This window comes from Anopheles marshallii, chromosome 2, assembly GCF_943734725.1.
Source record: "Anopheles marshallii chromosome 2, idAnoMarsDA_429_01, whole genome shotgun sequence".
Lineage (NCBI taxonomy): Eukaryota > Metazoa > Arthropoda > Insecta > Diptera > Culicidae > Anopheles > Anopheles marshallii.
The window spans coordinates 39,163,279-39,180,298 of NC_071326.1; the positions used below are offsets into that span (position 1 = coordinate 39,163,279).

General features: G+C 44.7%; 3 protein-coding genes across 3 annotated transcripts; 1 reads left to right on the forward strand and 2 right to left on the reverse strand.

The window, feature by feature from the left end:
• Positions 1–616: 616 nt before the first annotated feature.
• On the reverse strand, positions 617–4,504 carry LOC128706825 (O-phosphoseryl-tRNA(Sec) selenium transferase). The gene is made up of 5 exons (XM_053801766.1): positions 4,388–4,504; positions 4,192–4,321; positions 3,197–4,111; positions 2,885–3,134; positions 617–692 (listed from the first exon to the last, which is right to left on the reverse strand). Exons 1-5 carry the CDS (start codon positions 4,502–4,504, stop codon positions 617–619), a joined length of 1,488 nt encoding a protein of 495 aa, XP_053657741.1.
• Positions 4,505–5,283: 779 nt separating this feature from the next.
• On the forward strand, positions 5,284–8,729 carry LOC128717943 (centrosomal protein of 152 kDa). The gene is made up of 3 exons (XM_053811618.1): positions 5,284–7,464; positions 7,544–8,437; positions 8,526–8,729. The coding sequence occupies exons 1-3, from the start codon at positions 5,284–5,286 to the stop codon at positions 8,727–8,729; spliced, it is 3,279 nt and encodes a 1,092-aa protein (XP_053667593.1).
• Positions 8,730–9,840: 1,111 nt separating this feature from the next.
• Positions 9,841–16,061, reverse strand: LOC128710221 (regulator of gene activity). Its single transcript, XM_053805268.1, has 6 exons — positions 15,462–16,061; positions 11,164–11,386; positions 10,765–11,082; positions 10,464–10,668; positions 10,216–10,380; positions 9,841–10,107 (listed from the first exon to the last, which is right to left on the reverse strand). The coding sequence occupies exons 1-6, from the start codon at positions 16,059–16,061 to the stop codon at positions 9,882–9,884; spliced, it is 1,737 nt and encodes a 578-aa protein (XP_053661243.1). The 3' UTR covers positions 9,841–9,881.
• Between the last annotated feature and the right edge of the window lie 959 nt (positions 16,062–17,020).

Below are 17,020 nucleotides of genomic sequence, written 5' to 3' on the forward strand. Positions count from 1 at the left end.
TCGATCTGGTGAAATTGATTGTGCTCTCGGGTACGCGGCATTTGCGATCGGGAGCTGGTATGTGTGTGCGTCGATATGATTAACACGAACCTGTTCCAATGGCTTCGACGCGGCAGATGGAACGGAACCTAAAAAATAAACGAAACCATCCAACGCACCGTACATCAGAGGCAAAGGAATTTACAAAACTTTGCCCTAGCAAAACAGCAATGTCCTGCGTGTGTGTTACACCTACGATGGAAAGACACACCACGTTGAAAGCTTAAACGATGTAAGCTTAAGGAAACTCAGAGATGTGGCTGTTTTTTTTTTGGTGCATAATTCCTTCGCCATCTGACCGCCGTTCTCCTTTATCGGGTGTGGGCAGCGCTGCACCGAAATAGCTGGATGAAATTGCTGATCGTCCACGGTGGAGGAACGTGCCTTGCAATGTGGTCACTGGCGTGCTCACCTGATGTTGCAAGGGGCACGCGATACCAACGTCCAAAATCCGGAATGGCAGGTGCATCTTCTCCAAGGTGTGGTGGTATCCATTTTCTACCACGGACACTCTTACACCGTACTACACTGGCGCTGTAATTTGTATCCCAGCGGACGTCGGGCGCTTTAATGACTTTCAAAATTTTAATAGCCGATAACGAGGAACGATGATTGTAGCACGTGTCATTAAAATATTGTGGAAGCAGAACAGGCTTTTGGTAGGAATGAAGCTACAGCACGCGCTCAATGAGCAATTTTGGGACACTTTGGTGATGGATTCAGCAAAAAGAAAGGGAATAATAAACTTTCTATATGATCTGTACCATCTCGCATGACCGGTATACTTCTGAACAGCAGTACATTAAGATATTGAAGAACAAGGAACCAGGACAGGTTTTGGTAGGAGGCCGAGGAATGGCACTGGATTCAAAAAGCTTAAGCTACAGCCCGCGTGGACTGCAGTTTTGAAAGCCCTGCAGCGATTGTTATAACAAAAAAAGCGACCAATAAACATTCCATGATCTACACCTTACCGCAATATCGATTCTCTGCTACACAGCAAGCCAGATGCACACAGCTAACATGATACAAAACACCTTTTGCATTATCTTTCATCTAGCTTCAGATGAATGAGTCATCGTTCTGCTATAACCGAAAGGTCCTTTCGCTACACAAGGATTGCCATCGATTCCAGGAGGAAAAATCGCAACAAAACACAGGATCAAAGCGGTCACGTCCAACATGATCGATCCATCAATCTTCATTAGGGCGGACACACTGATGGGCGCCTTTTTTGATGGCTGGCGTTAAGCCGATCGTTACCGGCATAGAATCATCAATCGTCACAGGGGGTGGTACCGTTTTGTGGCCGTACCGACCGGAAGGATATATATTGCCTTTTGCAGTTAACCTAAGCAGCACAATTCTGGGTGCCCGCGCAAATATTGTAAGGGCAATATTTTAGTCCGGAAAAGTGGAACCTAGAAGAAGATGCTTTTGTATTAATTTAATCATTTGAATGAAAGAATCTGAATCTCTATTTCAAAGAATCATGAATCATCTAAGACTAAGATCATCTAAGATCTAAGACATGATCTCCATCTATGAGTTGCCGAAAATGGGCCCTAACTGCCATATTGCTTAAGGACTTAAGGGGCTTGATCCGCTACTACTCTTAGGATTCATGAGTCTTTTGAGAATCGTTTCCCAATTTGAATGACTCCTCTCTCACTAAAGATTCCAATGAAAGACTCTTCTTAAAAGATTAATCAAGCACAACACTAGAATTAAGTTCTAGTAGTTGATTAACCCTCACACAAGCAATTGAAGGTTTGTCATCTTCAGGTTTGTCAAAACAATTTGGATGTACAAAGCCAAGCTTAGCTTTAACACAAATATGAGCTAAACTGACTGTTGGAATATTCTGTAATATTACCGGCATATCGAATGGAATAAATAAACCCGTTTTACCTAGTTCCAACGTGAAGCTAAACGATTACCACGAAATGCGTTGCATACATACACTGACTAGACAGCAAAACTAAACGCCGTATAGTACACAACCGTCACACGGTACGCCCGGAAGTGGGAGCGGTTCTAATTGTCCGATCGAAATAATCGAACCCCTTCCTCCATCCCCCGCATGAAATGAGGAGAAAAGCAACGTGGCTCTGCCGTTCTCATCATGTTCCTACGTTATGCACGAACCGGGAAGGTAAATGAGGGAAACAAAACCCCATACACGATCTTCCGACAAGGAGTGGCCCCCTATCGGAAAGGTTAAAAGCGTTCGCTGTGTGTGTAGATGGATCAGCTGTGCCGTGTTGGAACGCGATTGATTGAAACAACTTACAATGGCTTTGAAGAAGCATCTTAACTGAGGGGTTAAGAAATATATAAATACAAGAAAAAAAGGTTTTAAGTACTCACGCATACGCCGGACTATTCCGTAATGGGAGGCAGGAGTTTGCCATTCGGGCAATCGCTTACAGTCGTGTGTGCGCATTGTTTTGTGCGCTTTTGTTCAGCATCAGTGCGTTTGTTACGCGTGGAGAGGAGGGTGGCGATGGCTAATACAGTTCACCGGAATCGGATGGAAAAGTTATAACTCCCAGAAACTGGGTGATTGTTTTTCTCTCCGAACAGTGTTTTCATATGTTCATGACAATCTTACATTATTACGTTACGCACATCGAGAATACTCGAGTTTTTACTATTTTTCCTGAGTTCTTTCAGCTAACTTTACTATAATTAGTGCAATTATTTTGTTCGTTTCGTTTTCTTTAATAAATAGCTAAATTAATAATCCAAACCAACCAATAGTTAAGATTGTTCAGAAATCACTTTAGACCCTGATAAAATTCTTCCACTTCCATCTCCCGTATACTTTATGCGATACTTACACAAAACCTCGTCCAGCTTGGTTAGGAAATTGGTTATATCCTGTGGGTTAATGCCCAGCGCGGCACTCGCCGTAAGATAAGGCACACATGCGGCCGAATTATGCGATCCCCAACGAAGAAAAGTGTTACCATCGATAGTTTTGGTGTCGACCGTGGTCACTACACGACAACCAGATACACCACGCTTCAGTAGCATGGAACCAATTATTTCCAGACGGTTGGAATTCCCTTCAAACGATACAAGCGACATTGCTGCAACGAAAGCGGTATTTTATTAATACTGAAAAGGTTCTCAAATACAGCATTAAACTCACCGATTGAAATCGGGTTGCGACAGGGTAAAATGCGTTCACCGTGAGATTGGGCAAGATTTGTCAATCCTTCCAAAAGCATTCCGTGTGCTATCTTTCGTTCCTTCATTAGGTTATCGTAGCCATTCTTGCCCAGTGATAAAAGTGTCATAAGTACATCCAACGACTGCGTGCCGGAAGCACGACCAGGATATAGCTGGGCTACTGCATCAACCGTGTCGGTGGTAAATCCGGCCACTATCGCACCGCCAACTGGCACAAGTAGATTCTTATCCGTGCTTTGAACAAACGCATCAATTCTTCCCACCCTGGCACCTTGATTTAGCTGGTGAGCAAAGTATGAGCTCTGCAGTCCGTAAGCATTGTTCACTATGTGGGGAATGTCGTGCACTTGGCAGAGCTTAGCTAGTTCGATTATATCATCACTGCTTCGTGGCGCAAAACAGCTTGTGGTAGACACGATGCAACAAATTTGATCTGCTCCGAGTTCTTTAATTTTTAAAACAAACTGTGGAAGGTCGGTACAACATGTGGAATCAACATCCTGAGCATGTGACGATTCCGTTACACTGCATTCCCGCACCAACAAGCTATCGATAACGATTGGCGTCAAACCAGCGGCTGCTATGGCTTTAAAACAGGACTGCTGATCTACCCGTGACCAGAGGACGTAGCGTGCCGTTGGCCGTTTAGAATGAATTGCTCGCAAGACAAGCATCATGGTCATGCCAGTAGCCAAAGGAATAACGATGGCCTTGCTACAATTTGGTACACCAATAGATTTGATCCAATCACACACTAGGCTATTGGTTAAATTAGCCATGATCGTGGAACCGGCCGCTTTCGGTTGTGCATCGGTTAAATTTCCTGAACGTCCAATTCCATGGGCAAAGTTATAATGCCTTCGGCGTACGAGATCTACAAGAAAGGTAAGAAGAATCTATTTGATTAATGGGAACAGGCATAAAGCGATTGCTGCAGAGCATGATTCTTTTTACCACAAATCACACGTCCTTCCCGTTCACCTACACCGCAGCGTGAAGGAAAATTATTACTGTCCAGCAACGCTAGCTCGCTTACAAAATATTCGATCATTGTTTCACTCCATCCCGACACGGGCAATTTACGCTGGTAAAAAGAAAATCACCAAAGTTAGTGGTTGGAATTTGTTCTTCATTGGAGTAAATTGCATACCTTTTCAAGCAGTAATTTGATCGCTTTATCACGTTCCGCGCGTGCATCGTTCGCTATGGCTAAATAATTTTCAGGAACTAAGCTCTTTGCGATCGATTTCAACGTTGTATCATTCATCGGAATGCAATAATTCGTTAATGTAGGTTATTTGACCGGTAAAAACACCGGCTGAGCGAAAGTTGGTGAATGTTTGTTTACTTTATTTCTAGAAATGTCAAACGGGGAGCTACAATGTCAGGGCTGAGCAATGTGCTACGGTAAAGGTGTAGAAATGTATTCTTGGAAAAAATATGATTTTATTTTTATTCTGTCTTTCTGTGTAACTCAATTGAAAAGCTAAAAATTTGGTATCCTCTCGCAAGAAACATATTCATGTTATATTGCGCAGTAATTTCGCAGATATTATGCAATATTTTAAAAATTAATCGCATATTTTGGGCTATCCTGGTGCTTGTTTATGAACCAACCTGTGTTTTTGTGTATTAACCTCGACCATCGCCACTGTAATCACCTTGCGTACAAAAGGACGCGAGTTTGACAGCACGTAAAATACACGATCAAAGTTTTGAAAAGCAACGAGAAGAAGAACAGCGGGAGAAAAATAGTCCAGAACGAATAGCAATAATACTTTTCTTTTGTTTACATCGCCACCCGCTAGAAGATAGGAGGCATTCCGGTCATTTATCATCGTGCTCTCTCTTCCAAAGTTCAAGGTCGAACGTGTGCATAACAAAAACTGCCGTGGAAAGATCGCTTAGGTTGCGCAAATTCATGAACGTTACTTTGACCGGCAAACGAACTATCGAAATGTATCGCAGCAGATCGTAAACTGCTGGTCAGCGCTCTGCATCCACATTGTGAAACTGAGCTATTGCACCTAGTGCTGCATCGAAACCATGAACGGACCACCGGGTGTATCTATTTTCAACGATGGAGTTAGCATCAACCTTAACAACAGTGCGCTTGAAAAGCAGCGTGCCCTGGAGGAGGAAGAAATACTCGAGGACCAAAAGCGCCTTCAGCAGCAGCTGGCTAACGAGCTGGAAAATGCATTCGACGATGTGGAATGTGACGACAACGATACGCTTGATTCCTTCACCCATCGATACTCCGATGGAGATGACGATGACGATACCGGGCGAAGCAGCAAACGGCCGCCAGCCCCGCCTGTCCCATTGTCAGCAATGGCCTCAATTCCGCAGATGAGTTCAGCCGAACAGGTGGGACAAGTGCATCCCATGAATGATTACGGCGGTGCAGCTGCACGAGAATTACGCTTACTGCTGGAGTCGAAAACCCGTGAGCTAGAGCACGTTACGAGAGAAATGTACGACCAGCGCCACAAACACGAACAGCAAATGGGTGAGCTGGAAAAGAAGCTTCTTATCGAGCAAGCAGAAAAGGATCGGGCCAACATGACGCGGGATCAAACCCGCGAACTGTTGGTGCAGAGCAAGACGAAGATATCCGAGGCAGAAGACACGAATGAAAAGCTACGGGCGAAGGTATCCGGCCTGGAGGACGAAAATGTGAAGCTCGTGGGTAAGTTGGAACAGACAACGATGATGCTGCAGGACAATCTGCACCGCTACCGGATGTTGGAGCAAAATTCGGCCCAAAAAGCTGATCGCCACACGGACGCACTGCTGAAGCAGACTGAGGAACGGCACAATGCAAAGGTGGCGATGATGCAGCAACAGATCGACAATCTGCGCAGCGAGCTGGACGAACGGCAGCAGGATTGCCGGAGGCTAGAGGCACGCTACGGTGAACTACAGAAATCGCGCGAAGCCATGCTTGTGGAGCAGTCGGAAACCGTGCAACGGTTGCAGGTACAGCTGGAGGACTCGCAGCGCCAGTGTTCGAACTTACTGTCCAAGAGCAAAAATCAGGGCGATTTCGAGCAGGAAAGGCTGCGAATGCGCAATCGCATTCAGGCACTTGAGAAGGAACAGTCCGGCATGCAGCAAACCATACACGATCTTACGAACCGGCTGGAGAAAACGAATGCCGAGCTTGAGCTGATGGATAGCATAATGCATTGTGGACAACCGGAAGAGGAGGAGGAAGAACCCGCGGGCGGTGACAAAAAGCCACTCAATGCTGATACAACCACGGGCGGGTATACCTTTGCGCAGCGCAATCTGATCGGTAGTACGCCGCACAATAATGTACCGAGCTTGCGCGATCGTGGTGGTGGAGATAGCGATAATCGGGTTGTACGGCTTAAAAATGAGCTGCGCGTCTGTATGACGGGACAGAAAGAGAAACGGGAGCTGATACGGCAACTGGAAGCAAGCCTGCAGGCGAAAGATCGCGAGCTGGATCAGTTGAAAAAGGACGAAAGTGAAACGCTGGTGCAGATGAACCAGTATAAGGAGGAAGCATTCCGGCTCGCCTCCAAGTGTAGAATATTAGAACAAGAGCTGGAAAAGCTAACAGCTGATGAAACAGGGAGCGCGAAGAAAAATAACGAACGATCGATAACTACCGGTAACGGTGGTGCAGCAAACCGTCGACGGTCGAGTAGCGATTTTCGACCGGAAGCGTTTCTCGAGGATAAGATTTTCACCCTACAGCAAACAAAACTCGAAGCCGACGAACGAATCCAGCTGCTGGATCGTGAAAACCAACAGCTGACCGAACGGTGTGCAACGCTAACCAACGAAACCGGTTCCCTTGCTGCACTAAAGCTCGAAGTGGAAAAGCAAAAATTTCTTCTGCTGGACGCCTACAAAGAGTGCGATCGTTTGAAGCGGCTGTACATAGAGGTGAGCGGAGCGAAAGAAGAGCTAGGCCGGGAGCTGTCCACCTTGCGATCGCAAGACAGTGCAAAACAGATTGCGGTCTTGCAAGAGCAGGCCGTTTCGCTCGAACGAGCTCTCCAGTTGGCCGAACTGAAGGCGAGTGAATTGGCGAAGCTACTAGACAAGGAAAAGACGGACCATGAGCAGCTGTTGAAGCAAATGGCGAGCAGTACGGTTGGTCACACGCAAAAAGGGGATGGAAAAAGTACTGCTGCTACCGGAGGCAACAGTTGCACCAAGTGCATCGATGGGTTAACACAGATCTCAAAGGTAAGTAGCGAATTGTTGGACTGTGCAGATGGTTCATCTATCATAGAGGATCTTTATACCATTTGCTTGTTTATTGCAGTTGGAGATAGAAAATCTGAAGCTTCAATCTAGCTGCTCGTCACAACTGCGAGAAATTGCCGAACTGACAGTTCAACTAAACGATCAACTCGCGACAGTAAGCGAGCTACACAAACGGCTCGATCTGAAGGCAGAACGCGATCAACTGTTAGACGAGCTGAAGGAAAAGGCGGCCCAGTTCGAGCAGATCATTCGCAACCAAATGTCGAACAATTCCTCCAGCACCACGTGCGATAGTGCCACATCACCGCGAAAAGTTTCGTCTCGAGATCAGAGTGTCGGTACGGACGATGAGCTGATCGGTGGTTCCCCACCACTCGAGGATCCCGAAACACGTCGCCAGTTGCGCGAGCTGGAACAGAAGGTGCGCGAAGAGGTGGCCAAGGTATACGCCGGGAAGGTTAACCAGATCGAGGAAAAATTTCTTGCCCAGTTTAACCGGTTCAAGGAAAACATCGACACGCTCAAGAACGAACTGTACGATCGGGTGGCCGAGCTGAAGGTACGCAACCAGGAGGTTGAGGTGCTCAAGTGTGCCATTGTGACGGAGCGCGAAAAGATGTCCGAACTGTTGGCACAAAAGGACACGGATGCACGCTCGCTATTCGACAAGCAATCGGAGCTGATGGGCAAGTACAAGGCAGAGCTAGCGAATGGGCAGAAAAAGGTGCAGTTTCTCGAACGTGAGCTGCAGGAAAAACGGGAGCTGGTTGCCAGCGAACGGCAATCGATGGAAAAGTTGATTACGCAGATCACTGCCGAACGGAAAATGTTCCACGAGCGGGAACAGGAAATGAACGATCGGTTTAAGGAGGTCGAGGAGGAGTACCAGAAGAGTCTCGATTTGGTGACGGAAAAGTATCAATCTGCAAAGAAAACCGCACTCAACTATAAGGTACGAAATCCTGGCAACTGTACTTATGTTCGAGCATTTTAAAACTAACATTTTCTAACTTTCCTTTACCGTTTGTACAATTTAATAGAAATATGCGGAAGATAAGGAGAAGCACATGCTGAAGGAGTACGATCGCATCAAGGAAGGTTATAATGTAGCGCTACAAAAGGTACAAACCCGCATGAAGGAAGCATTGGAAGGCAAGGAACAAAGCTTGCGCGAAAGGATGGCCACACTAGAAGCCGAATACGAATCGAAACTTCAGCGTATCGGGGCGGAAAAGCGAAAATGAAATGCAATCGTTGGGCTAATGAGCATGTATTAACAGAATCAAGACGATATTATTGTATATACTAACAAAACTGCCTTACAGAAAAAGGGATAGACGGTCGTTTATGATTTTATCCGGTTCGTTTTTATAGGTAGAAATAGTCCTGAAAGTCGGTGCAGAAATGTAATATACTGGACCCCATAGCTCTCTTTCTCACTGAATATCTTAGGTTTTAAACGAAAGGTTATATTGGAAAATGAACCATAAAAATGTAATAAACGGTTGACCAACGTCGCAAACAAAGCGATGGTTAGGACACGTGATGAGATGACGCTCATAACAAAAGTATCTCCAGCAGATGCTTGCCAGCGACACTTCAGTTGATGGAAGTGAATGAAGCGATACAACGTTGGAGAGCATCACAAAGTACTCTAAATGTGGGCTCGGGGAGGGAAAGATGAAAGTATATTGCCCATAGTATTTATATTTTCTATTAACAATCACACTGCCTTGTGCTTGTAGTAAAAAAAACGTAGAGTTTGTAGTAAAACAAGCCATTTTAATCGCTTACTAAAAAATCCTTGTTGAAAGTAAAAAGACTGTGTATTCTGTTTCTGTTTTAGATGTTGAAAGTAAAAATGCTGTGTATTATATGTTGTGTTAAGATATCTGCAAGATGTCAGTCTCAATCTCGGACAATTTCATTTCCCCCTCTTGTTCAATACCATTTGAGCACATTTTTGTTATCATTCCAATCAATAATCAATAATCATCGATTTTGGAAGGCCAGAGAGCGTGCGACATCCATCGATGAGGTAGTGCGTTCTTCTTTGAAGTCAGCATACGAGCTAATAATAGTTTACAGGTGCTGAGTCCCCATCAATCCAATATATGGGTTGGTCCCAACTGAGAGAATTGCAGCCACTAATGCTACTATTTTGCTTGTTACCAATTTGGTATGCATTTTTGTAGAACCTTGGACACTATCCGAAAAACAGTATGTATGGCGAATACTTTGAATGGCAAAAGTTTCATCAGCCTGTAACCAGTTGCCGTCACTGTTTAAGTGTTTTTTTCGGCGTTGTAACTTTTACCACCCCCAACACAAAACAATAGAAAATGCGCAAAGGTTTCTGACCGTGATTTTCTGGTTTAATTACAAATTAATAAATATTATACAGGCTGTCCACTCATCGTAACGTAAGCACTTATGTTTGGACATTTATCTAACTTCACTGTATCCACTTGAAATTCTTTTGGCACTCGTCGCCAAGTTTGCGCGTCGAAGTAGTAGTACGTGCCACGTTCGGTTGTGCCATTTTTTTCGTACGGTGTCATGCCGGGCACACGGGTTATCCATACCTTCTCCTCCGTATGATACCGCCAATCTCGACTGTGCCTATGGTTGTGTGTGTGATGTGTGGATTGGTAAGCGAAATAAGAAAAGAGAAGACAGCATTAGCGCGATGCGAAAAGTGAGTGTTGGGGTTTGGAAGAGTTGAATTACAGTTCGGCAGCCGCTGCTAATTGCATCATATCACCAACGTTCGTGTAAAATAAATAAAATAATAGATCATCCTTATACTTTTGCAGCGTTAGCTTCGACAGCTTGTCCCTTATTGACATGTTGATCAAATACTCGGGCGGTACAGGGTAGTCGATATCCTGAGGCCTGTGGCGAGAAGGGTTATCGATGATTTCAATTAAACACACAATCAAGAGATCAAGGACAATACGCTAGCGACAAGTCCTTACCTCGCCGGCGCATCAGCGAACGGGCCACCAAAGCACGGGTACAGGTTTTCCGCCGCGGTCAGATTCAACCCCAGCGCCATCAAATCCTGGCCCATCGCTAGCGTCACAAGGTTGGGATCCGTTTCCGCCGCCCGGAGAAACGTTAGCAGGCCCACCATACCGAACTGGTTGTTCACCATACTGGCAGGGATGTTTGTTACCGTTCCTACGGAGAAGTAAAGTCACGTAAAGATAGTTTCAACACGAATAACGAGAAATGGATAATTTCCCGAGGGAAATATTAGTATCCGCAAATGCTAACCATTGGGTGATGTTTGTACGCCTCGTTTCATCGCCCCCTTGTCCATGTTAATGTTGGAATTGCCGGAATCACTCTGCAGGTCCATGCCCATGCCTGCCGCACTGCCCACCGGTCCACTGCCGCCCGCACCCTTGCCACCCAAACTGTCCGTCCCACCATGATGATCCGGATGGTGATGATGATGAACACCCTGCAGGCCCTGGCTGGCCGCACCAATCTGGCTTCCTTCGGCGTTCTGCGTGCCGGGCAACGCTGGAAAGTCTTCGTTCGACATCGTAAACGCAATTTGTTCGGACGTCGGTTGTTTTACCATGCCAACTGTAAATAGAATGCGGGTTCAAGGTTAGTCCTTCGTGGCTCTTTTGGGGTACAGATCAAACAAAATGTGTAAAACATTACCGTACGGTTTACTGCCTGGTGGTTGCAACGCGTTCGACTGCGGCAGGGATTGATCGTTTTGACCGCCGCGTGCGTTCGTGAGCGAAGGAAACTCGGAGAGATCGAGCAGGGGCGGAGTGACCGTTTCCGCCGCACCACCGTCGAACACACCGTGGTAGTTATTGAGGCTATTCCCGCTTTGAGATCCGTATCCTCGCGTCTGCATGAACGAAACCATATTGGACTGTGTTGACGGTGCATGAAAATTAAAAAAAAGCAACGGATATGTACATGATTAGAATATTGTTCTAACTTTATATAGAGTCAAACAAAAGGAAAGGTAAATAAATGATACACAATTTATTTTTTATTAATTATTCTTGATATATTAAACACACAACGGAAAAAATGGTTCAGTCATTATAATTAGAACCAGAACAAACCAAGTTGAGTAACCAAAGAAAATAAACTCAATTTTGGTTGACTCAGCCAGAAAATAATTAATAGTCCCTAGGAATGATTTACTCAGTCTGCTTGGATTATTTGTATAGGTACTGCATTCTTTAGTACTAGCCTGGGCCAGGTGTAAACATTCTAAATGATTTGTGGTGAATTTACATACTTCAACTGGATAATTTCTTCGGGGTAACAGTGACTGAATAACCCCGGGTACGTTTAGCAAAACGTTGATTCCTTTTATCTTAGCCCACTACGGTCAACAACGATTCTTCAACGATGATCTTTCTTTGGTCGATTCTCGGAACTTTCCACTAATACAATTTGGTGTAAAAATAAACCAAATTGTAGAAGAAGCGTTGCTAAACGTGTATGCAAAATGGCAACAGAAAAATGGAGAAAATGCATGAGAGAGACACCACAAACGCAGGGATTTTTTTCTTTTGGTTATTCAAGAAATTGGAGTTCAAGGAATAAAGGACATGTTAATTAAAACACTAGTAGACATAGCTTCAAGGAAGCAAAGTACACTGTGAATTGTTTTTTTTTTCGTTCTGAACCTTCGTTTCCTCATACCAGAGAAGAACTTCCAAATCTGATTGCAAACGATGAAGATTACATCAGATTGATCGATTGAGCGCCACTAATTTATACTTTTCGATTGTTAAAACACCATTTTTGCATTCGGCGAGACAACACCGTACTACCGACGCCATGCTTTCGGGTGCTGTATCTACATCGTTCTGGTTACACCATCTACAAAAGATATTTGCACACACACACACATACACACATCTTCAACACTTTGGGTGTTCTATAATGCTGATCCATGCGCTTTTATGTTTCACTCCACGATCGTCCCAACGATACGCTTTTACCATTTCTCCAATGAATCACTTACATTGCCCTCGCCTACAGTAGTGTTTCCTGCGCTACCCACACCGATGGTTGCAACACTCGATGAACCCGACACCGGTGTTGACCGCTGATGGTAGTATCCTTTGTGTGGCATTCCGTTCGGCAGAGTGGAGCACATGCTTCATTAAACGCACAACAGTACAGCAAAACACAACACAATCACAGTAGTCGACGACAGGAAACAAGCTTCCGGTAAAGTGGCGAATTATGCTTTTCTAACCATCCACAAAGAGCGGATGACGCATACACACGCGCACGGGGACGGGACAAACACACAAGGAAACAGCGCTGCGTGAAGGTTTCGTCTAAACTAACTTCGTCTCGCCTTCGCAAAACTCTTTTTGACAGTGCAGATCGCGCACACGCGCCCGCACACAGCGAAAGCAGTTGTGTGGTTCGTCCTAAAACACCAACAAAGCAACCGCGGATGTAAATAAAAGCTAGGTTATGAAGGCAAGCGCACAGCGAACAAAACGCACGAGGCACGCGCATCAACAAACACGGCGAGTGTTTAATGACAAAAAAACTGCGCAGCACGATTAGACTAGATGGTACGGAATAATCTTATGCTTTTGCTTTTCCGTTGTTGCCGTCTGTTACAACGAAACGGGAGATTTATTTATGTTTTATTTCATTTACACACCGCGCACGATCATGGATGGGTTTTGTTTTGCTTCTAAGCGTACGTGTAGGGAACAGTGTTTTGGTGTGTGAATCAGGTTCCGGTCTGTGCAAGAATGCAGTTATCAAACTTATGCAGAGGTGGTCAATCCGCGAGCAAGAGCGCTGTTGTTTTCGCACCTTATAGCGTACACAAACGACCGCATGGTATCGCTTAATACAGACGTTTAGCTAATCACATTAAACACACAGAGGCATGTTCATAAAAGGACGTAACACAACGAATACACAGAACTAGGCACAACCCGAAAAAATGGTTCCGAAAAAACGTGCACCACCAGAAGGATGATCGCGAGAATAACAAACAAATGTTTCATGCGCGGGCGCTTCTTCCCAACAAAGCACACACACAGTGCCGTCGCATTAAGTTAGCCACTGTGGCTAGCGCATCACAACACAAATGCATCCGCGACAACACCAACACGCATACGCACCGCGACTCTGCGCGCACCGAATTGCTCTCAATCTTTTGCGTAAATACGGAAAGCAGATGCGTCGCCTGGCACCAGCCTGGAATAGGGTGTGCGGAGTGAAGACAACAGCGCAGGAGAGGCAGGTAGCGCAGGTTGGGGAATACGGGTATGTGGTGGCCGCACTATGTAAATGTATGCATTGCTTGCGCACACATGCTTCCCGGCAAAGGTTGATCACCGCTCTTAACAGCGCGTGTATTTGTTTCAACGTAAACATACAATGGCGCAGCATATGAATCGCGATCGCTTGCTTCATCTCTCTATAGCTGATCTTCAACAAACGTTGAAAGTGGAATCTTTCACCGGGTTCAATCAAATGTGACTGTGAACACACGCTGGCAGGATAACAAAATACGACGGGCACAGGTACATTTAACGATTTATGATCGATGCTTAAAACCATCCGCGTAAAAGCAATAAAATCCAAAAAGTACATGATTGCTGGACAGTTATGGTTGTTGTCATGTTTTGTTTTTCTACCTTGAAAAAAAGATGTTCCTAAACATAGCGGAAGCAGGCAAAAAAATGCAACACTCATCCAGAATTTTGATGGAATCCAATAAACGCACTGTTTTTAAGGATCGGAGGGCGAAATTTACTGCTCCATTTACCCCACATGGTTACCTTCTTTTCAACAACAAACAAGAATAAATCACAAAAAATAATAAAAGTAAAGTTACATGCCTATGCATTGGGTAAAAGTGAAAGAAGTGCTGCTGCAATTGATGCTACTCTGCGATCTACCAGATTGTAGAAAGATTATAAAAAATATATTTTTTTTTTGCTGCAGCATTCTTTACTTCATCAGACAATCCAAAATTGGCCACTTCCATGTTGGTTGCACATAATAAAATCGCAAAATTTTACGAACGATAACAGGAACTCTATCGGATATTATCATAACAGTATCGATTTTGTTCTAGCTCTAACGACGTGGTCTATTATGATATCCACAGATCAGCAGATTGCCATCAGAGGTGCCACGCTTGCATCAGATTTAGAAACGGTCGAAGGAGTTGCTCAATGTAGATCAAACACTTCGTTTTAAAGCATGAAAATGGTAAAACAAACATTTGGATTACATTTTTATCATACATTTATAACCATCTTCTTAATAAATCCTAAAAATCACCTCTTTTCAGGCCATCGAAATGTAATACCTCCTTAAACTAAGTAATCAACCGTTTAGAATAAGTCTCAGATGACGATGGAACACCATTAAAAGAATACAACATTACACGGGACCATTTGAGGTAATGAACATATAGAATTAAATTATACAAGAAAAAACAACGAAACACAAACAGAAACCTTTATCCCATCCCTTGTACCAACCAAAACCAACCAACCGAACCAAAAACCAAACATAACACAACAATTTAATATGAATATCAATGGATGAACAGTTAAATTACACAGTAAATGAAAGAAACTAGAATTGCAAACAATAGGAGAGAAGTAAAATAATAATAGTCTTCGAAACATACAAGACAGATTTACAGCAAGATAAGACGACAAAACGTTTTCAAAGTGAGAGCACTAATTTTTGCTTGACGTTCATTAGACTCGGGTTGTTCCGAAAAATAAACTCAAAAAATAATACAAATCACATCATCACGGTAGCTATCGCTGTCAAAAGAAGGGACCGTAAGCATTTTTAAATGTTTAAATGACCAACCACAAAGTGGCCGAGCATATGCGTGTGCCTAATCATAGCGAGATGTGTGTGTGTGCTATATGAAGGTGTGTTGGATTAACTGCATCATTAGGATTAGCTTCTTCATCACTTACCATCGAAGTACCGCTGAGCCCGGACAGTGTCCTTCGGTCCGCGAAGCCTCCCGTGCCACTACCGGCCCCGCCACGCTGCTGCTGCCCGCCAACTCCCGCACCAAACAGGTTACTACTTCGGCCACCGCCCGACAGAGCGTTGCCAGTGGACGACAGTTGCTGTGACTGCTGCTGGCTACTATTTGGCCCGTTACTAGCGAGTCCGGCGCCACCGCCTCCGCCGCCGCCCACGTTTGGCCCGCTCGTGGCACCCATAACGCCCGAACCACCACCCGACCGGGGGTTTCCACTGCCACCATTCGAGCTAGGCGAGAGCGGTGCCACCGACGAAGAGGATTGATTGCTTTGCTGCTGCTGGGAAGGAGTGGTGGCATTCTGTCCGAAAGGGCCACCGGTTGCACCGACCACCGAAGGAAACATACCGGACGTTGGGGTAACATGTCCTCCGGCACCGGTCAACGCACTACTACCGAACGCTCCGGCACCACCTCCGCCTACCACACTGCTATTGCCTCCCCCGCCTCCTCCTCCTCCTCTCCCACTTAAGGACACACTGCTCGGTATGCTTCTGGGCGGTTGTTGGAAGTTTAAGTTTGCCATAACCTGTTTGCCAAAGTGGTCCAGAGCGTTTTGAGACAAATACATCCGACCCACGACACGGCATGGGATTAGTTTTAGGTTATCATGATCGTAATCGAACAACGTATGTACGATCATAGGGGTTTTGGAAAGGAGTGTAATGCAACACGCAATCAATATCAAAAATGCAAACGCAATCAAAACAGAAAAAAAAACAAAAGAGAATATACGATCGCAAGTCACGCGGCAAAGAAATAAAAACGAACGCGTGTTGTTTCGAGTAATCGATACACAACATTAGAATAAAAGGACAAAAAAGAGAAAGAAAAAATCAATCAGCGCATAGCAATTGGATGCATCAGTAATGTCCGTTTGGTTTTCGTTTTCGGTTCGATTTTGGTTGGTTTGGGATTTTATCGTGTGATGTTCGTTGAAAGACAATTTGAAATTGCAACAATATTATCCATCGCCATCATCAACGGTGTCGGGGGTTCGTTTATCATACACAACAATATCGATCAAAACAACCATCCAACGAGTGAATGTACACAGATATTGTTACCGTAAGATTAGCCACCAGCATTTGGTTCGATGGCGGATTGCAATTATTTGTGTTAAATGGAAAGAAAAGAAAAAGGAAAACATACCATTAGTGTTGTAAGACAATCGACAAAAATGGACAGCCCATATTTACAAGCTGCTAATATAATACACTGGCTATATCATTCCTGGCTGCTAGTTCTTGCTTCATGTTTGTGTACCAATAACAGCTAAGATTTCTTCTTCTTTAACACTATGAACTTCTCGTTTCATGTTGCACTGCCCATGGCATACTGATCAAATCCAAAATATCCTTTAAGCTTTGTATATAGTACCGAGCAAAACAAACGCAAATGATGCAACAGCATCGGCGTAAAAGCACTATTCGGCAGGCGCAGCATATGCCGTCACTTTCAATGTTGTCATGATTCGATTCCTCG